The sequence below is a fragment of the Suricata suricatta genome, chromosome 1 (assembly GCF_006229205.1).
Source record: "Suricata suricatta isolate VVHF042 chromosome 1, meerkat_22Aug2017_6uvM2_HiC, whole genome shotgun sequence".
NCBI lineage: Eukaryota > Metazoa > Chordata > Mammalia > Carnivora > Herpestidae > Suricata > Suricata suricatta.
The window spans coordinates 82,720,645-82,740,476 of NC_043700.1; the positions used below are offsets into that span (position 1 = coordinate 82,720,645).

At 33.6% G+C, this 19,832-nt stretch overlaps 1 protein-coding gene across 6 annotated transcripts in view; it reads left to right on the top strand.

Moving 5' to 3' along the window:
- The first annotated feature begins 14,783 nt into the window (after positions 1-14,783).
- SLC7A11 (solute carrier family 7 member 11) overlaps positions 14,784-19,832 on the top strand; it is a 165,918-nt gene continuing 160,869 nt past the window's right edge. For 3 of the 6 annotated variants that reach the window (XR_003909343.1, XR_003909327.1, XM_029940900.1), the window contains exons 1-2: positions 14,784-15,390; positions 19,244-19,370. Coding sequence is in view for 4 of the 6 variants with exons in the window: in XM_029940900.1 (XP_029796760.1) it covers positions 15,111-15,390; positions 19,244-19,370 (407 nt within the window). In the remaining 2 variants the exon portion in view is untranslated. The remainder of the gene's footprint in view (positions 15,391-19,243; positions 19,371-19,832) is intronic. The other 3 variants (XM_029940902.1, XM_029940899.1, XM_029940901.1) reach the window with 1 other exon arrangement.

Here is a 19,832-nt window from a genome sequence, read left to right on the forward strand (position 1 = left end):
TTCATGATACAAAATCATTAATAGTCCATGCATGATCAGATTTTTATTTGCCTGTTTATTTATAAATAATGTCATGGACACCCATAAACTTTTAAACCTCTCTCTTTGCATCCTGTAGCCAGTATTTTATTTTTTATCTAAAATTTTTATGTTATGTTATTTATTCATTTATTTTTCTCTTTTTTAAAAGTTTGTTTATTTATTTTGTTTGTTTTGATGCAAAGCTCCATCCAATGAACCAGGAGATCATGACCTGAGCCCAAATGAAGAGTTGAGTCAGATGCTTAACCAACTGAGCCACCCAAGCTCCACAACTTAGAGGTATTTTTTTTTTAGATTTTATTATTTATTTATTTATTTATTTTTAATAATTTATTGTCAAATTGGTTTCCCAATGTACATAGCAGCACTTTCTATTTATTTTTGAAACACAGAGAGAGATAGTGTGAGCAGGGGAGGGTCAGAGAGAGAGGGAGACACAGAATCTGAAGCAGGCTCCAGGCTCTTGAGCGAGCTGTCAGCACAGAGCCCCACGTGGTGCTCGAACCCACGGACCATGAGATCATGACCTGAGCTAAAGCCGGACACACAACCAACTAAGGGATGTTTCAGGCATCCCTATCTAAAATTTTTTTAATGTTTGTTTATTTTTGAGAGAGAGAGACAGACAGACAGACAGACAGAGCACAAGCTGGGGAGGACCAGAGGGAGAGGGAGACACAGAATCCAAAATAGACTCCAGGTTCCAAGCTGTCAGCTCAGAGCCTGATGTGGGGCTCAAATCTATAAACCAGGAGATCATGACCTGAGCCAAAGTGAGATGCTAAACTGACTGAGCCACCCAGGCTCTCTATATAACCTGGAATTGTAAAGTGTTTATCATTTCCTTGCTGTTTTAGGAATTGTGTGTGTGTGTGTTTGCCTTTTGAAAATCATGAAGACAGTATCATATTGAGTGATTTCGGAGACTTTATTTTCCCTAACTTTATGTAAGCTTCACCCTTGTTGTTGCAAGCAGTTATAGTTTCATCATGATCACAGTCCTTTGTGTGAAGAAAACATAGTTTTTAAAATATTCTCCAGCAAAGGGAATTTGAATTGTTAGTGGTGTTTTGCTTTCTGATTGTTCTTATGGACATCTCATAGTGCACGTCTTTAAGCCTTTCTCTTAGCTAAATTGCTATGAGTCGAATTGGTGGATTGTAGGGTGTGCAAATTGCCAGTTGCACTAATCTTTGAAAGCTTTTGTAAAACTCACCTGTAAAACCATGTTGATCTGTGTTACTCTGTTAACGCTTTTGCAGCTCTCCAATTTCTTCAGTAGTTACAATGCCATTCAGACATTTTATGTCTTTACAGATGTGTTTTGTTAAGTTGACTTTCTCTAAAAACTTGTCATCCAGGTTTTCATTAAATTTGAATAAAGTTGATAATATTCACTTATTTTAAAATTTCAATTGTATTATTAGTATTCTGTGTCCTTTATTATATTAATTATGTATACCCTGTGTCTTTTTATGCCTCCATATTCCTGGAGTTTTCCTTTCACTTTGTCACCCTTCAAAAATCTGACTTTGGGTTTATGTAAGTTCTCCATTTAATTGTCATATTCGATTTCATCATTCTAATAATTTCCTTTACTTTCTTTGGACTTGCTTCTAATTCTTTATAGTAGACACTCTTTAATTTTTTAGTCTTCTTTTTCAACATGAGCTGTTAAGGGCATACATTCTCTTCAGTGAGGCCTTAACCACTGTCCCTAAATTTAAATATAGCATTTTGGTTTTTATTAATCTCTACAAAGTTTAAAATTTCATACCATCTATTTTGTGACCAATGAGTTCTTAATGGGGATTTTATTTTTCCTATTTTCAGCTTCTAACCTAATTGTTTTGTGGTCAAGAACATGATCTATATGCTACCTTTCACTTGAAAGGTGTGAGATTTGTTTTATGGCCTAGTGTGTGGTAAACTGTGGTAACCATTTCACGTGTATTCAATAATGTGTTTTTCTTCTGACTCTATTTGGGATAAGACTATGTTAGCGTAGGGTGGGTGAGGAAGTTGGGTGAAGTTTCTTCATGTCTCGGCGTAACATAGGTAAATTGCAATCAAGTTGTAGATTCTATACTTCTGAGGTTGATGAGATAAACCTGGCCCAGATGTGGTGGTTTTGGCACTTGCCCAGGTTAGTTTACGTGTAGAATTACTCAGGATTATTTGTGTCAGGCGCGCCCTGCAGAGGAGCTGTCATGCTAACAGAAAGCCGAGGGACCTCACTGATTTATATGTTGTGTTCTGCAACTGGTACACTAGAACCTCCATTGGTGCTGAAGAACGTAGCTGAGATCTCTGAGGAATGTCTTGAGTTTCCTTACGTGCTTCTCTATGCTTCAGGGAGGTAAGCCTCATTTGATTTTGCCAAATGGTGCTGGAAGTGGCAAGTTTCTTACTGCCATTTGTCAGTAAAGTAGTCATCTACCTAAGGTGGTACACATTTTCATGTTTCTTGCCAGTTAGATTTTCTTTTCTACACATAGTTTGATTAAATCATATCTTTAATTGTTTTCCTCTTCTTACAAATTTGAAAATATCTTTATATATTCTGGAATTTAAGTCTTTCCCTAATGGGGAATGTAAAAGATCTTGCAGATATGGTCTATTTCCACATTTAGGAAGATTTTTACATAACAATTTGAACTCACTGCAGTAAATTTATAAATCTTTTTCTTAATTTTTATATAATTTTTAGAATTCTACAAATGTTATAGAGAGAATACTTATGTGCTAGGTACTAGATCTTGGGTACAAGGGAGTGAACGTAAGAGACAAAGTCCCTACTCTCATCTCAGCAGTGGTAATAATTTCTATGATGACAAATCAGCAGGGTAATAATATAGAGAATATCAAGCATCAAGAATAAGGGCTAATACTCTAAATCTGGTGGGCAAAGATGGCCTTAATGATAAAACATTAGAGCAGAGAATTTATTAGATGAGGAAGCCAATCATGTAGATATCTGTATTGTGTAAGAAATCTATCACTATCTGGTGATATAAAATTTATTCCTATATATTCTTATAGTATCTGTATTTCTTAATTTGCCTTTGCTTTTCATTACTGAGGGCTTTATCTATTTAAAATGTGTGTGGTGTGTGTAGTGTGAGGTAGGGGTATCATTTAAACTTTTTCTGCATGGACATCTTTTCCTACACTGTGCCTTAAACAGGTCACTCTGTCTTCACTGTTCTGTAATGCTAGCTGTCATATACCAGTAGCTCCATATATAAGTCTTTCATAAGCTCTTTGTTCTCTTTCCTTGGTCTATTTATTATTATTATTATTATTTTTGAACTAGTATCACATGTATTTAACTACCTTGTTTTTGTAATAAGTCATGATTTCTAGTTGGTTGAATCCTCTTTTTGCTACTTTTTTCTAATATGTCCTGGATAACCCTTGTTTTTCACTGTAACATAAATTTAAGGATGAGTTTATCTAGTTTCATAAAATGTTAAGCTTTGATTTCAATTTGATACATCAGTTCATTTAGTGAGAACTGCCATCTTTAAAATATTGAGTTTTGTCATCCAAGAAAAATATGTATATCTGTATTATATATCTTCTTGTAAGTCTTTCAGTAAAACCTATAGTTTTTTCTGAACATTGATCTTATCTTTAGGTATTCGGCATCTTTTTAACTATTAATGATACTTTTTGTTTTTTGGGAGTAACTCGGCGTTTCACTTTTATTGATTGTTCACTAGATGGAAACAATATATTTTTCCATATATTAGCTTATGTAATTCTCTGCCACAGATACATCACTTAGCAAATTCAATTAATGATACTTTTTAAAAGATTATATTGTATGATTGTTTATACTTAGAAATGTAATCTTTTTATATAATGATCTCCTATACAGCAACCTTACTAAAATATTCATATTATTTTTAATATATGTATTGATAGGTTCTCTTGGGCTTTCTATTTAGATAATAGTGTCATCTATGAATAAGAAAGATTTTTTTCAGTAATTCTTATACTTTTAATTTTTCTGTCCTGTTTATGTTGCTTAGAAATTCCAATAAAATATTGAATACAATATATATATTTTACTATATATGCATATGTAAAAATAATATCTATAAAAGAAATGAAATTTATAATTTTTAGCATCCACTAATTACATAATTTAAAAATTGCACTGATTTTTTCATTGTTAAACTAACTTTATATTACTGAGATAGCATGACTTGATTATTATGAATTATTAAATACATTGTCGAGCATAGTTTACTAATATTTTTATGATTATAACTAATACTATTATGACTCTCATTTTCCTTGTTTTTACTGTTTTTCTATTTTTGATATCAAGATTATGTTAACTTATAAGAAGAGTTGAGATTTCTTTTTTCTTCTTTTGGTACTTTGGGTAATAGTTTGCTTAAGACAGAAAGTGTGTTATTTGAATGTAAATTTTTCCTATAAAATTACCTTTATGTTTTATGTTCATTTGTCATATGTGATTTTTTAAAAACTATTAATTAGTTTGTAACTGTTAAAGAATTCAAAACTTCTATTCTCGAGTCATTTGGATAATATAGATTTTTTCCAGAAAGTTGTCTATTTACTGTGATTTTTCAAATAAATCGGCTTGAATTTATACTATTCTATTATAGTTTTTAAGCCTGTATTTTGTTGATAGTTATGACCCCTATACTTCTTTTACAAAGATTTACTTCTGTTTTGCCTGTTTTTACCTTAAGCTATTCTGTCAAGAGTATGTTCAGTCAGCTTTTCATAGAATCATGTGCTGTTTCTTTTGTTTGTTTTCATGTTTAAGTCAATTTCTATTATTGCCTTATTATTCTTTCTTCCCCTACATTCTTTGGAGCTTTCTCCATTGTTCTCTGTTAAAAGTGTTGTTGTTATTATTAAAATAGGTATTCATAGTAATTAAATATCAAGAAGTGCTGAAAAGTATATAGTGAAAAAAAGTTCATTCCTGCTCTCACCCCATTTACTCAATTTCCATGTAGAGATTTTATGTGGTCACACTTACATACACACTCACACAATGATTTTCTTCCGTTATTACTTAGTAGCATATGTATTATATTTTAGTAATCTATGTTTACTGACTTTAAGAGATTTGAAGGTTTGGGGTTTTTTTTTTTAAATAGCTGGCTAGTATTCTATTGTGTATTTAAATAATTATTTAACCATTCAGTTTGGATGGTCATTGACATATTGAAACTTTTGCTACTAGAAACTATGATGCAATGTTAATATTTTACTACATTTAACTTATCTCTTTTTATACATATTTTTATTGAAACATTTGGAAATAATTTGCATACACCATAATACCTTACCCATATATATTTTACACATATCTCTGAAGAAAAATGATATTCTCCTATGGAATCACAATTTCATTATCACACTTAAGAACATTAACACAAATTTCATATATTATCCAAAATACAATTCTTATTCAAATTTTATCAGTTTTCTCAAATATATCTTTTATATCTTTTTTAAAAAATCCAGGTCCATGGGGCACCTGGGTGGCTCAGTCAGTTAAGCATCTGACTTTAGCTCAGGTCATGATTTCGTGGTTCATGGGTTTGAGCACTGCAACAGGTTCTGTGCTGACCGCTCAGAGCCTGGAGCCTGTTTCAGATTCAGTGTCTCCATCTCTCTCAGCCCCTCCTCCACTCATCCTTAGTCTCTTTCTGTCTCAAAAATAAATAAACTATAAAAACATTAAAAAATAATCTAGGTCCAGGGTTAATGGGGGTGGGGTGGTGCAGAATGGGTTAAATGAGTGAGGGGCACTAAGGAGGACACTCTTCAGAGTGAGTGTTGGGGATCATATATGTAAGAGCACTGAGTTCTGCTCCTAAAGCCAAGACTACACCACTATATGTTAACTAACTTGAAAATAATAATAAATAATAAAAATATGTGAGATCCAATTGAGTTTCACAAATGACATTGGGCTGTAATATCACATTAATTTCTTTTAATATAGAACAGTCCCCCCCTCCCTTGTTTTGTATTACAGTGATTATTTTTGAAAGTCCTAGGCTACTTGTTAAATCAGATTTCTTTGATTATGGATATTTCTGATTGTTTCCCATCACTGAGTTCAGGTTAAATATTTTTGTCATAAATTCTACGTAGGCAATATTGGATTATCAGTATTGGTTACATCAAAAGACACTATTGATGGTATTTGCTTTGATCATTGAATTAAAATAGTGACAGACATGTCTCTGTGTTATAAAAGATCTGTTTCTTCTTTGAAAATTATAAATAATATTTGGAGAGATAATTCAAGATTATGTGAATATTCTCTTTTTCAACAAGGTCTTACCCAGTGGTTTTGACATTCATTAATGATCCTTATCTGAATCAATGATTGCATTGAATTGCAAAATAATTGATTTTCTCATTCTTCACTCATTTTCCATATTTTAGCTGTGATTTTTTTTAAAGAAGAACTTTCCCTTTTTTTTTCTCCTCTCCCTTCTCTCTTTCTTGCCTAGGAAAACTATACTCATCATTTTTGAAATGATTTAAAAATTATTTAAAAATGTTTTTTTTTGCCATTGTTATCTTTCCTAATGCTCAAATTATCCCAGGTTTAGCCAATAAGAACAGCTTCAATAAAGCTTCTCTTTTTAACCAGCTCTATTTATTATTGAACACATCCTTGATTTATGGATCTGCATTTCTCTCAATATGAGTAAACTTGAGCATCTTTTCATACATATGAAGCCAATTGTATTTCCTTTTCTGTGAAGTGTTTATTAATATCTTTTGCTAATTTTCTTTTTTCCTATTGACTTGTATAAAATTGTTAAGTTTAAAGAAATTAGACCTTTAGCCATAATATTAAATATATCATTTAGTTTTCAACTCTTTGATTTTTTTGGCCACATGGATTTTAAAATCTGTATCCTCTTAATATCATTTTTATGGCTTCTGGATTTTGTGTCAGTTAGATAAAATTTCTGTACTCTTAGATTCTATAGGAATTCTACTATGTTTTGTTACAGGACTTCTGTGATTTCATTTTTATATTCACATACATCCTGGATCTATTAGGATTTTTTTTCTGTTATGGTATGTAGAATTGATTCAACTTTATGTTTTTCTAAATGGTTATCTAGCTTCCTCCACATCATTATTGAATTGTTCATATTTTCCTCTCTAGTTTGAGATAATGCTTTTATCATGTGATAAAGTTCTGAATGTATTTAGGACAATTTGTGTGTTTTATATTTTGTTCTATTACTATGTTTCTAAAGTATTGATGCCTCAAATTTTTTTTTTAAAGTTTATTTAATTATTTTGAGATAGACAGAGAGAGTGTGAGCCTGGGAAGGGCAGAGCAAGAGAGAGAGAGAGAATCCCAATATCTTTTCATTTGCTCAAGCTGATTTTTTAAAATATAGGTTTTACCAGTTTCTTGTTAATTTTATTATTTGGTTTTAAATTCATTATTGTTATTATAAATGACATAAGTGCTTTGGTTATTTCATATAATTGTTTATACACACATATCAAATCTGCTTTTCTATGTATTTATTTTTATTTATTACCTTATATATACTTTGATTATAGTAGGGATTTTTCATTATTGTTGTTAAACATTTTGTTTTTTCCAGTAATTATAAAATAGAATTTTTGCCTGTGATTTTTCATGGTTTTTAATGTGTAAGCTCTTTTTTTCTTATCCAATTGCAGTGGCTAGTACCACAGAGATAATGTTAAATGATACTGGTGACAGTGAATTTCTTGGTCTTATTCCTGACAGTAAGGGGAGTATTTCTAGTGTTCTCAAATACCAAAGAGCTTGTGCAAGGCAGTGCATCCCTTTCCAACTGGTTTTATCCCAGTTCCCCTCAAGTAAAAGTCTTAGTAACTGCAATATAGCAACAATATAGCAGCCTGATATACTTGCCACTAGTCTTGGGATTCTTACTGCCATTTGACAGGTGAGTGAGTAAACTATAAATCCCTCCCTTAGAGTTTGCATTCTAGACTACTTTCAATATCCACCAAATTAAATCAGATTCTCTGGAAAAATACTATAAGATGAAGAATCATATGCAAGTGATCTACTGAAGAATGTTTTAATGAATACTTGTAAGGGAATATAGAAAACAGGTCAGGGAGGGTAAAGAAAACAAAGATAACATTTCAGGTAAAGTCCCAACCTGTTCCTATAGGAAAAACTCTTAAGTCTTTTAAATAACGTCTCTAAGAAAAGATTATTTATTTCATGAAAATTTGGTAGATTTTACCAAATTCAAATGTAAAACAAATGAGGTCTAGTTTTTAATTTTGTTTTTTGCTTTTTGTTTTTTAGAATCGAACATATCCTTGAGTACCACTTTAAAAAAATCTTTTTACTGTTTATTTTTGAGAGACAAAGCATGAGTGTGGGAAGAGCAGAGACAGAGAGGGAAACACATAATCTGAAGCAGGCTCCAGGCTCTGAACTGTCAGAGGCTCAATGCAGGGCTCAAACCCATGACCTATGAGAACATGACCTGAGCTGAAGTCAGACACAACGGAGTAAGCCATCCAGGCACCCCTCCTTGAGTACCACTTTAAACTGTTATTCACTTTTTCAAATTTTCTATTTATTCAATTTTTCTATTTCTTTTGGCCATTTCAGAGTCTAAGATTTGTTTCCCAGAAATATATCAATTTATACTAGGTTTTCATATTATTTTGCCCATAGTTATTATATCCTTTTCTTATTTAAAAACTCTCTAGCTCTCTAAGATAATTTCTCTTTTTCATTATAGATTTAATACATTTCCTAATTTTCCCTTGCTCACTTTTATTAAACTTTTATCTATATCAGTCTTTACAAATAATTAAAATTTGCTGGTAGGAATGTTTTCTCTTGCCTTTTGATTCTTATTTTCCTGCCTCCTGGAATCATTGTTTTTCTTCTTTGAATATAGTGTTTATTCTCCCAATTTCTGTGTTGGATATTTGGCTTATTTGCCCTAAGTGTTTCTTATTTGTAATTTAAAAAATTATTTTTCATAAAAATTTTTTTATTAAAAATTATTTTAATGTTTGTTTATTTTTGAAAAAGAGGGACAGAGCGTGAGCAGGGGAGGGGCAGGGAGATAGGGAGACACAGAATCTGAAGCAGGCTCCAGGCTCTGAGCTGTCACCACAGAGCCTGACATGGGGCTTGAACTGTGGACTGAGAGATCTTGACCTAAACTGAAGTCAGACACTTAATTGACTGACCTACCAGGCACCCCTCATTTTTAAAACTTTTAAACATTTTAATTCCAGTATAGTTGACATACAGTATTGTATTAGTTATAGGTGTGCAGTACAGTGATCCAGTACTGCCACACATTACTCAGGGCTCATCCTGATAAGTGTGCCCTTAGTCCCTTTCATGTATTTCACCCTTCCCTCCCCTTCCACCTCCCCTGTGTAATTATAAGTTTGTTCTTTGTAATTACTAGTCTCTTTTTTTGGTTTATCTCTTTTTTTATTTCACTGGTATTTTTCCTTAAATTCCTCATATGAGAGAAATGATCTGGTATTTGTCATTCTCTGACCCTTGTTTCACGTAGCATTATACTTTCCAAATCCATCCCATGTTGTTACAAATGGCCCAATTTCATTCATTTTTTATGGCTGAGTAATATTCCATTGTGTATACATATTACTTCTTTATCCATCCCTCTTTGATAGGCACTTGAGTTGCTTTCATAAATTGGCTATTGTAAATAGTGCTGCAATGAACATAGAAATGCATATATCTTTTTGAATTAGTGTTTTCATATTCTTTGATTAAATGCCCAATAGTTGAATTACTGGATCATATGGTAATTCTATGGCTGCACAAATTTGCATTCCTACTAACAGTGCATGAGATTTCTTAATATTTTGGTTAATGCAACTTACAGCTTTAAATTTTCTTTTTATTAATTTTTTACTGTGTCTCACAAGTTTGAACAGAGACCTCTTATTTAAAGGATTTTGTGAAATTTTTCTCATATTTCTTATTTAATGTAAAGATAAATTTGTAATATATATATTTTAAATTTCTAGACATGCAAAATATATATTTTTAGTTTTACAGATTTTATTTTTAATTTTGTTGCATATGGCAAGGGTGTATGGTGTGCATGTTAATGATTTGGAACTTATTAGGATTTCCCTTGCAGCTAGACATGGCTCTTTTTGTTAAAGCTTTATATATACTTGAAAATAATTTGTATTTTCTCTTTGGTGGATAGGAAGTTCTTTATAGAGCTACTGTCCTAGGGTTGTTAATCATATTCTTTATATTTTCTGCAGTTCTGCTTATTTGTCTGCTTGGTCTGCTTCTGAGAGGTTATAAATTTTCAACTAAAATACTGGTTTAAAATTTTTGAATTTTCACATAAATACAATAAACTACAAAAATATATGTGTACAGTCCAGTGAATTATCTCCAAGTTAAAAAAACTAATGTAGGGGGCACCTGGGTGGCTCAGTTGGTTAAGCGTCCGGCTTTGGCTCAGGTCATGAGCTCACGGTTTGTGGGTTCAAGCCCCCGTCGGGCTCTGTGCTGACAACTAGCTCAGAGCCTGGAGCCTGTTTCACATTCTGTGTCTCCATCTCTCTCTGACTCTCCCCTGCTTGCGCTGTTTCTCTCTGTCTCTCAAAAATAAATTTTAAAAAACGGGCGGGGGGGGGACCTAATGTAATCACTATACAGGTGGTTAAACAGCACATTACCAGGACCCTAGAACTGCCTTTGTGTCCTCTTGCCAGCTATAGAATCCACTTATCTCCAAAGAAAACCCTAAAAGTTATTACCCCATAGAGTCATTTGCTTGTTTTTAAACATGTAAATTAAATCACATAGTGTCTATTTTATTTGCATGTCTCCTAACGTTATGTGAGAGTTTTCCATATTTGTGCATATAGCTATTGTTCCTTTTTATTGTCTTGTATTTTGCTGAATAAGTAAGGCAATGAATCTATCCATTCCACTGTTTATAGACATTTGTGTTATTTTTATTATTGGCCATTATAAATAAATCTATGAATATTTTCATCCATATCTTTTTGCACATGGATGTCCTGGATTTTGGGGGTTATATTCCTAGGGGAGGAATTTATTGGTCAGAGGGTATGTGTCTGTTTATCATTAGTGGGTTCTACTGAACGATGTTGCATAAGACATACAGCAGTTTGTACTCCCACCGGCAGAGTCTTGCCTCACACTCTTACCACTCTGGCTGTTGTCACTCTTTCTCGTGTGAGCCACTGTGATGATGGGAATTAATATCACATTGTGATTTTAGTTTTAAATTTGCTAATAAGTAATATGGTTTTGCAGTTTTTAAAAAATGTATTGACTGTTTTATCAAGTATCTGTTCAGATTTCTTGCCCATTTTCTATTGGGTTGTCTGTCTTTTCCTTATCAACTTGTAGGAATTTATTATTCTGAATATGAGATCTTTCCCAGTTGCAAATACCTTTTTTTATTTTATGGGTTGCTTTTGTAATCACCTAATCATGTCTTTTGATGAGCTGAAATTATTAATTTTAATATATTTCAATATATCTTTCTTTTATGATTAATACTTAATATGTCCTTTTTAAGAGATCCCTGGTTACACATGTTGAAGAATATGTTTTATGTCTTCTTTTAGAGTAGCAGTGTCTCTTAGAACCATAATGTGAGAAAGCAATTTGTACCAAAATTATAATTTTAATTTTAAGTAGCCACATTAAAAAATAGAATGAAACAGGTGAAATTAATATGAATAATACAATTATTAAAGAGATTATTTCATTCTTTTTGAAAAAAATAAAATTTCAAATTCTAGTGGATATTTTACACTTACAACACATCCCAGTGGGACTAGCCACATTTCAGATGCTGATAACCACGTGTGTCTAATGACTATCAACCCAATTTAGAAGCTTTATGATATGTCATTTACATTTAGCTCTGCCATTCATGTTTTGTGTGTCTGTGTGTGTGTGTGTGTGTGTGTGTGTGTGTGGCATAAAGTAGCTTATCTAACAAGGGAACTATGTAGCTTATAGAACTAAAGGAAGATTTTCAGGATCTAGAGCCAATCTGGGTCCCTTTTCTGGGTCACATCTTTACAACTTCCAATAGTTGAAAAAAGATAAACCTAAACTCATGTAGTAATATCTTGGTTCAGGTCACATTCCTATACCCTGCAACTAGGAAGAGGATTATTGTTGACCAGGTCATTACATGTCCGTGTTTATAATCATGGACATAAATTAGTACCAGACAAGGGAAGCTTTCACAGTATATGACATCTGTTTATTCCATAATTTAGAGATCTGGGTTTATGTGTTGTATATAAAAAGCTCTAAATAAATATATGTAAATAGCTCTAGACTATCCTCCTAATTTGACAGGAAAACTTAAAATAAGGACTGAAGTAGGAGGAAGAAAGTAAATTCATTTGCTTGGAATTTGTTTTTATGATACACACATATTTGAAGAATATAAATTATTAGTTTATAAGTTTAGGGCTGTTGATTATAGGGGTTTATCAACATTGAAAGTAACTCAACATTTTCTTTGTAACCTGAATGTTATGCAGATTTGTGGGTGAATGGAAGAGGTATGTCCATGTCTTTTATAACTATGTGCAGCTTTACAGAATTTTTGAATATCACTCTCTTATATGATAGTACATTCCTTTTGGCCATTAGTCTGACTTTAAATTTTCTCTGTACATATGTTTTAAAGACTGAAAATGAGGAGAATGTTATTTAGTATTGAAAGAATATTTTTTTCTTCTTTTAGGATTTATCTAACTTCCTGTCTGAGTGGGATCTTAGTCTCAATTTATTAATACAGCCATTTAGCACAAAATTTAAAACTGAAGTATGGTTTGGTATGAGGTACAGATACAAAATTATTCCCTGGGATTCCCATTGTTCCACTTTAAAGCCCTATTTCTTCAGCACTAATCTTTTCTCCTTTTGGGGAAACAAAGGCCTCTCCCTTCGTTTGTGTGAGGGGAAAAACGGGCAGGAGGAGAAGAGAAGAATTTTCCTTTAGCTTTCTCTTTTAAGAGTATCAACACGATTGAATGAGGAAAACTACCCACTTTTACTTTGTGAAAGGCATAACAACAGGGATAAACTATTTTGGTTGTATCAAAACCCTGACTTGGGATACCCAAAGCAAAATATATAGGAATTAGTTGGGGAATATGAAAAGGAAATGATACAGCCACATTTATTTGGATGAGAGAGCATTGACATGGTATAATTTTCTCAGGTGACAAAATAATAGAAAATGGTTTGACCTTCTTTCTCCACACTGCTTTCCTAGTGGCTATTTCTTTCTTGCCTCCTCTGACCCTCCTACCCACCTCATCCCCACCTCTTGCATCCAAGTTTTTTGTTTGTTATTCTTGTTCAGACATTTCAAAGTATATATTTAATGGTGTTTCTAAATGTAGCTTCAGGGTAATGATAAGGTCAAATTCTTCTTACTGAATCTAAAACCACCTATAACTACAGCCAAAAGTGATATCTAGAATGAAATCTTGCCTTTTGCAACAACATGGACAGAACTGGAGGGTATTATGCTAAGCAAATTAAGTCAGTCAGAGAAAGACAGATACCACATGATTTCATTCATATGTGGAATTTGAGAAACTTAACAGATGATCATAAGGGAAGGTAGAATTTATTTTCTTTTGGCATTTGTTTTAGAGACACTAGATTAAGAAAGTTAGTAGGGTTTTTAAATGTTTTGCCTTTCTTACCATTTTAAGTAAACATTTTAATCTTAGCTTATATTTCCAATTCACTTTAAATTTATAATCATGATTTAAGAATAGTTCATACATGTTAGAAAAAAATCGTAGATAATATCATTACCTTCCAAACCTATTATTCTATGTATTCCTTTTTAAGTTTTTGTTATATGCATTGTTTTATGTCATTATAACCATTGCTTAACTTTTAAATTAATTGTTTTTGGTAATTCAGTAAAACAACATGCAAATAAAAGTCTATATCTTTTATTTTAGGACAACACCAAGAGCTAATAAGAGTCAGAAAACAGCTGTTTTCTGGAGTCACTGTGGTTTTTAAATTTGTCACACTTGAGTAGTCATTTTGAATCCAAGTTTATTACCGGTAGCAAGAAATAATTTTTATCTTTTAATGTTGAGTAAGTCTCACAGTTGTGTATATAACAGCAGCTACACAGAATCAGTCTAGCTTTTAAATACTAGATTTGACTGCATTGCTCAGAAACCCAAAGTAAAAAAAAAATAAAAAGAAAACATGAAATCTAAAAATTTTCTGTTATGAATAATGCAGCTTTGGGTTACGATCTATTATCAAAACAGTTGCATGTGAAATGTTTTTATACGTAAGTTAAAAAAGAAACTCCTCACAAACCGGTGATCATTTCCTGTTTCATTTTTCATTTTGTTTTCCCGCGAAGAGCTTTTCTCCCTCACTAGGAGTTGCTTTAAATCTCTGGGAAGGTCTGTTCTGAATTTACTACTTCTGGATTGGTTAAGATCCCTTTTAAGTGTGTGCTTTGTTCTCTGAAAAGCTTCTTAGGTCAGTTGAGCAACATGCTGCTAATGTTTGGAAAAAAAAAAAGAGCTGAGTAATGCTGGAGCCTTCTCATGTGGCTGATGCAAACCTGGAGAATTTGCATCATCATTAAGCTGGAATAAGTTGGTGTGACAGGCAGGAGCTTAAATACCAGCCCATGAGGAAGCTGAGCTGGTCTGTAATGATAGGGCGGTAGCAGCGGCCACAGCAGCAGAGGTAGTCGGAGGTGGTGGAGGAGCCGGAGCACCAAGAACACACAGGTGTTTCTGAGGAGTAATTAGACAGCTAGATAGCTGTGAAGGAGAAAGTACATCTTTGAGTTTTTACCTGTGAACACAATAGCACTGAGAGAGACAGTCTGAAAGCAAAGAGGAAGGGATTTGGTCAGTCACACTAAGGGAGACCAAAGTTGAAAGTTTTGGGGTTTGTTTTGTTTTGGTTTTTTTCCTCTGTTTCATTTTTCCCGTGTGTCACTACAATGGTCAGAAAGCCTGTTGTGTCCACCATTTCCAGTGGAGGTTACCTGCAGGGGAATGTTAATGGGAAGCTGCCTTCCTTGGGTGGCAAGGAGCCACCACCTGGGCAGGAGAAAGTGGTGCTGAAGAAGAAAATCACTTTGCTGAGGGGCATCTCCATCATCATTGGCACGATCATTGGAGCAGGAATCTTCATCTCTCCTAAGGGCGTGCTCCAGAACACGGGCAGCGTGGGCATGTCTCTGATTATCTGGACAGTCTGTGGGGTCCTGTCTCTGTTTGGTGAGTGCAGCTTCTTCTCTGGGGGTATGTCTGTGGAAGCCGGGCAGTTTGCTCTCAGGGAAAGCAGAGGGTAATTTTTAAGGAGTGAATGAATGGCAAAGGCTACACCAGATTTTCTGATTCTTGTTTAAGTGTGCGAGCTACCCAAACACAGCGTCCACTGTTGGCAGGATCCTGCATTCCACCGAATTGCTTCTGCAGCCGGTCCTCTCTGCTCCTGACTATGACAGACTCTTCTGACTTTTCCCTGTAGCCATGAGAGCGAAGGCTAACTTTGATGACCCAGGAAAATACATGTGAGCTTTCTGTACCGGGTGGTTGTGCTCAGTTATGTGTGTTTGAGAGATCCTGGCAGCTGGCACACTGAATGAAACACCTGTGGAGTGAAACTCGGCATGGGCTATCTAGACACAGAAGTTTTACACTGTTTTTATTGGCAAAACAAACTGGGAGGGGGGCTGTCTTTTTCTTTTTAATTTTTTAACTTGGAGTGCTTGTCAATTCCTACTATTATTACAAAAGTCCTTGCCGTGGAAATACGTTTGGTGGCACATAACTCAATTCCTGTGATAAGTGAGAATATTGCAAGGGTCTGAGCATTTCTCTCTCACACCTGTAAATGTTTGCAATATAAATAGTAAAGCTGGAATTGGGTGCTAATTCGCTGTGCCTCTCCAGATCTGCTTTCTTCATTTATAGTTCATTGGGTCTTCAGGGACATAGATAACTTGTCCACCTGTTCACTGAGTTCATCTGAACAGAACTAGTAGTAGAAGTATGATTATCAATTTTGCTTCAAGGTCTACATCTCTTTTATTAATATTAATAATTACTAATAGCACAGAGGTAATAGATACTTTTCATGGGGTGGGCAAATTACTAGAGCTGCCTGAGTTAGTTACAGAGGTGACAAAAACTGGTGAATGGTCAAAAAAAATAAATTTTACCTACACTATGGGGATAGTTGTCTAAGGTGTGTTTGCTTTGTTGTGGCAACCAGGATGTTTTAATTCCAAAAGGCCCTGCTCTTTAAAGGTACTCACACAAAGCTTTGTTCTAACTTTAGGACTAAGTACTAACTCTTGGTCCTGCATGGACCAATCCATTCATTCTTAAGGCCTTGTGGTGTTTTAATGCATTGGCTTGGGTATTCATCTAGAGAAGCCAAATTTCCATTAAGAAGAAGATATTTCAGGTAAAATTCATTAAAGCAAAGCCTTAGTATAGAAAGATCTATAGAAGAATTATTTTTAGGTTTTTAAAAAGAGTTGGTGGTATTCTATGGTTCTGGTATGTACATTTATAGACAAAGAGAAACCTACTTGTTGCTCTTCTTCACTGACTTTGTGCATCTTCACTCTTTACTCTTCTACAAAAATTTGGTAAATTGAGACTAAATCAATGTCTAATAGGAAACCAACTTCCTAGACTTTTCATACTTATATACATGCAGCTCCCACTATGTGATTCAATTTTTATATACAATAAAAGGTTATTCAGATATAGTAAAACGGATTGCTGTGAGGTTTAAACTAGTTAAAATGCTATTATGCTATGAAAATGTGGTTATGCCTAAGTATATCAATTCAACAGACGCACAGGGAAAAGAAAGTTAAAAGGACTAGCTAAGGTTACATATGAGTTGATATTCTTTGATTACTAATCCCAGGGAGCATGCTCCTGTATTAATCTACTTATCTGTATTTACATTTTATTTGTCACTTAAGTTCCTAGAGCTTTTTGACAGGAGTGCTTTCCTAACAGGAAACAAAGCAAAATGTGAGGAAAACAATACTTTCTCTTAGAACTCGAGAATTCTGGGACCAAGAGTAAAGAATCTGTATATTTGGTTTACAATTTTTTAAAAGCCAAAGTCAATACATGGATTTTTACATCTTGTTTTGAACTGTTCTCATCTGAGTAAAACAGTTATGGAGACTGAGACTTTCAAATGAAATCTCGTTCCTCCAGAACTCAATTTAAACCTAGAGCAACCATCCTGGAGTTTCAGCCAAGCAGACAGAGGTCTAGGTATTGATTCTCTGGCAATAAATTCTGAGGTACTTAAGGTGTTCCAATAACATTTTATATGGAAGCTCTTCTGTACAGGCCATCAACATGGCAACTGGTTTCCAAAACAGTGAATTGCAACCTGTTAAAATTAGTTATAAATAGTCAAATTATATCAGTTTCTTAAATATCAATCTGCAGACTAGATATTTTAAAACCATCTGTAGAGGGGTGCCTGGGTGGCTCATTCGGTTAAGTGTCTGACTCTTGACTTCGGCTCAGGTCATGATCTCACTGTCCATGAGTTCTAGCCCTGCATGGGGCTTTGCTCTGACAACATAGGGATTCTCTCTCTCTCTCTCCCTCTCTCTCTCTCCTGCTTACTCTCTCTCTCTTAAAATAAATAAAAATAAACTTAAAAAATAATAAAATCATCTGTAAAAAATTTAAAATAAAAGATTTGTTTGGCTCCCTCTATTGGAGAGCCTGATTGACTTGGTAGAGAACAAATGTAGGGTATGGCCTTAGATTCTGTTTTTTTGTGTGCATTACTTCCAGGTGATTCTAATACAGAGCTAGGTTTGGGAATAGGATAAATGATACTAAGATATCACTGAGTATCCAAATATTATTCATGTTGACAGTCCTGCATAAAGTTTTACTATAATAATTTCCCACTCTTTTTAGTCTCTGAAGTAGTTCAAGCAAAATTTTGTTACATTTGAGTATTTTGCAGTATGAAAAGAATTTTTCACATAATATCATGATGTAATTTTCATTTTTTTTGGTAGCTAATTGCTCAAATTAATAGGTATATTTTATGAAGTAGTTTCAATGTATCAGGCCCAGTACTGTCCTTGCTTGGTGCCCAATATTGCATTTCTACACACAACTCCCTTACGAGGTAAGAATTGAGATCTTCATTTTATAGGTAAAGAAACTTACATTTGAGGAGGTTACATAACTTGCTCAAGTCCATGTGGATTGTGTTGCTAAATGTTGAGATTGCTAAATGCTTATAATTAATTTTACTTAACAGACATAAGTTTTAGCATCTCTTTTTAAATAGTACGTTATTTTAACTACTCAGAAGTGTACTCTTCAAAAATACCCAAGAAAACCTTTTCTAGAAATAGAATATTGGAGTTAAAATTCATTTTGTTGACAAACCATATCCTACAAAGTAAATGAAGTCTTACAAGGCCAAGAGTCTATACTTTTCTGAAGAACAAATAAATATTTTTTAAAATTTTTATGTGCAACAGAAATTCCATTTATTAAAAGGATTCTTAATATAATGAGGTCAATTTGTCTTAGTATGTACTTACTTTAAAAATAGGTTTGTATTATTGGCACCTATCTTCTCTTTTTCTCAGGTTTGATGAGATTCATAATTCTTAATAATATATTATTTTAAAAGTTTGTCTTTACCATTTCAAATAAAGTTACATTATTTGAATAGAATGAATTAGATCCCAAATATGAAGAAGTTACAGGGAGAATTTGATGGGTCCTAACAATCAAATGATTGTTATTTCTCTTTATTCAGACCAAAGGATGTAGTAACATCTTACCTAAACATAAATGTTGTATCATTTTTTTTAACATTTATTTATTTTTGAGAGGCAGCATGAGTGGGGGAGGGGCAGAGAGAGAGGCAGACACAGAATCTGAAGCAGGCCTCAGGCTCTGGGCTGTCAGCACAGAACCCGATGGGGGCTCGAACTCACGAACCATGAGATTATGCCCTGAGCTGAAGTCGGACACTTAACCAACTGAGCCACCCTTGGGTTGACTAGCTAATATTTTAATTTTGTACCTCTTTATTATGAATACTTCACAGGAGCCTTGTCGTATGCTGAATTGGGAACAAGTATAAAGAAATCTGGAGGTCATTATACATACATTCTGGAAGTCTTTGGTCCATTACCAGCTTTTGTACGAGTCTGGGTGGAACTGCTCATAATACGGTAAGAGCATAGAAAAACAGTTAAAGAAAAAGAAATCCATTCATTATACTCTTCTTTAAATCATTTTATTTTTAACTGACTAGAAATATGTATGTCATGTGACTGTGTTGTAAACATGTCTATTTCAGGATGTGAAATCTATGATAAAATACCTCTGTCAATGTTTTTAATGCAGTTTTTTCACTGGCAATAGCTCTCCATTCATGCCAAACTTTTACTAAAGTATCTTATTTTCCTTAATAGTCACTTATCCTCTGACATTTCTGGAAAGTATGTTGACTTGAAAGGATACAAAGCATCAAAATCCACCTTGATAAATCATATATTTTGACTGTACAGACAAAATTAAATGATATGCTAGTAGGTGGAGTTTTTCTTCTTATAGATTCCATTGTCATTTAACTTTCCTTAGTTGTCATGACTAGAAACTTCTATCCCTAACAGCTTAGTGTGTCACTGAGT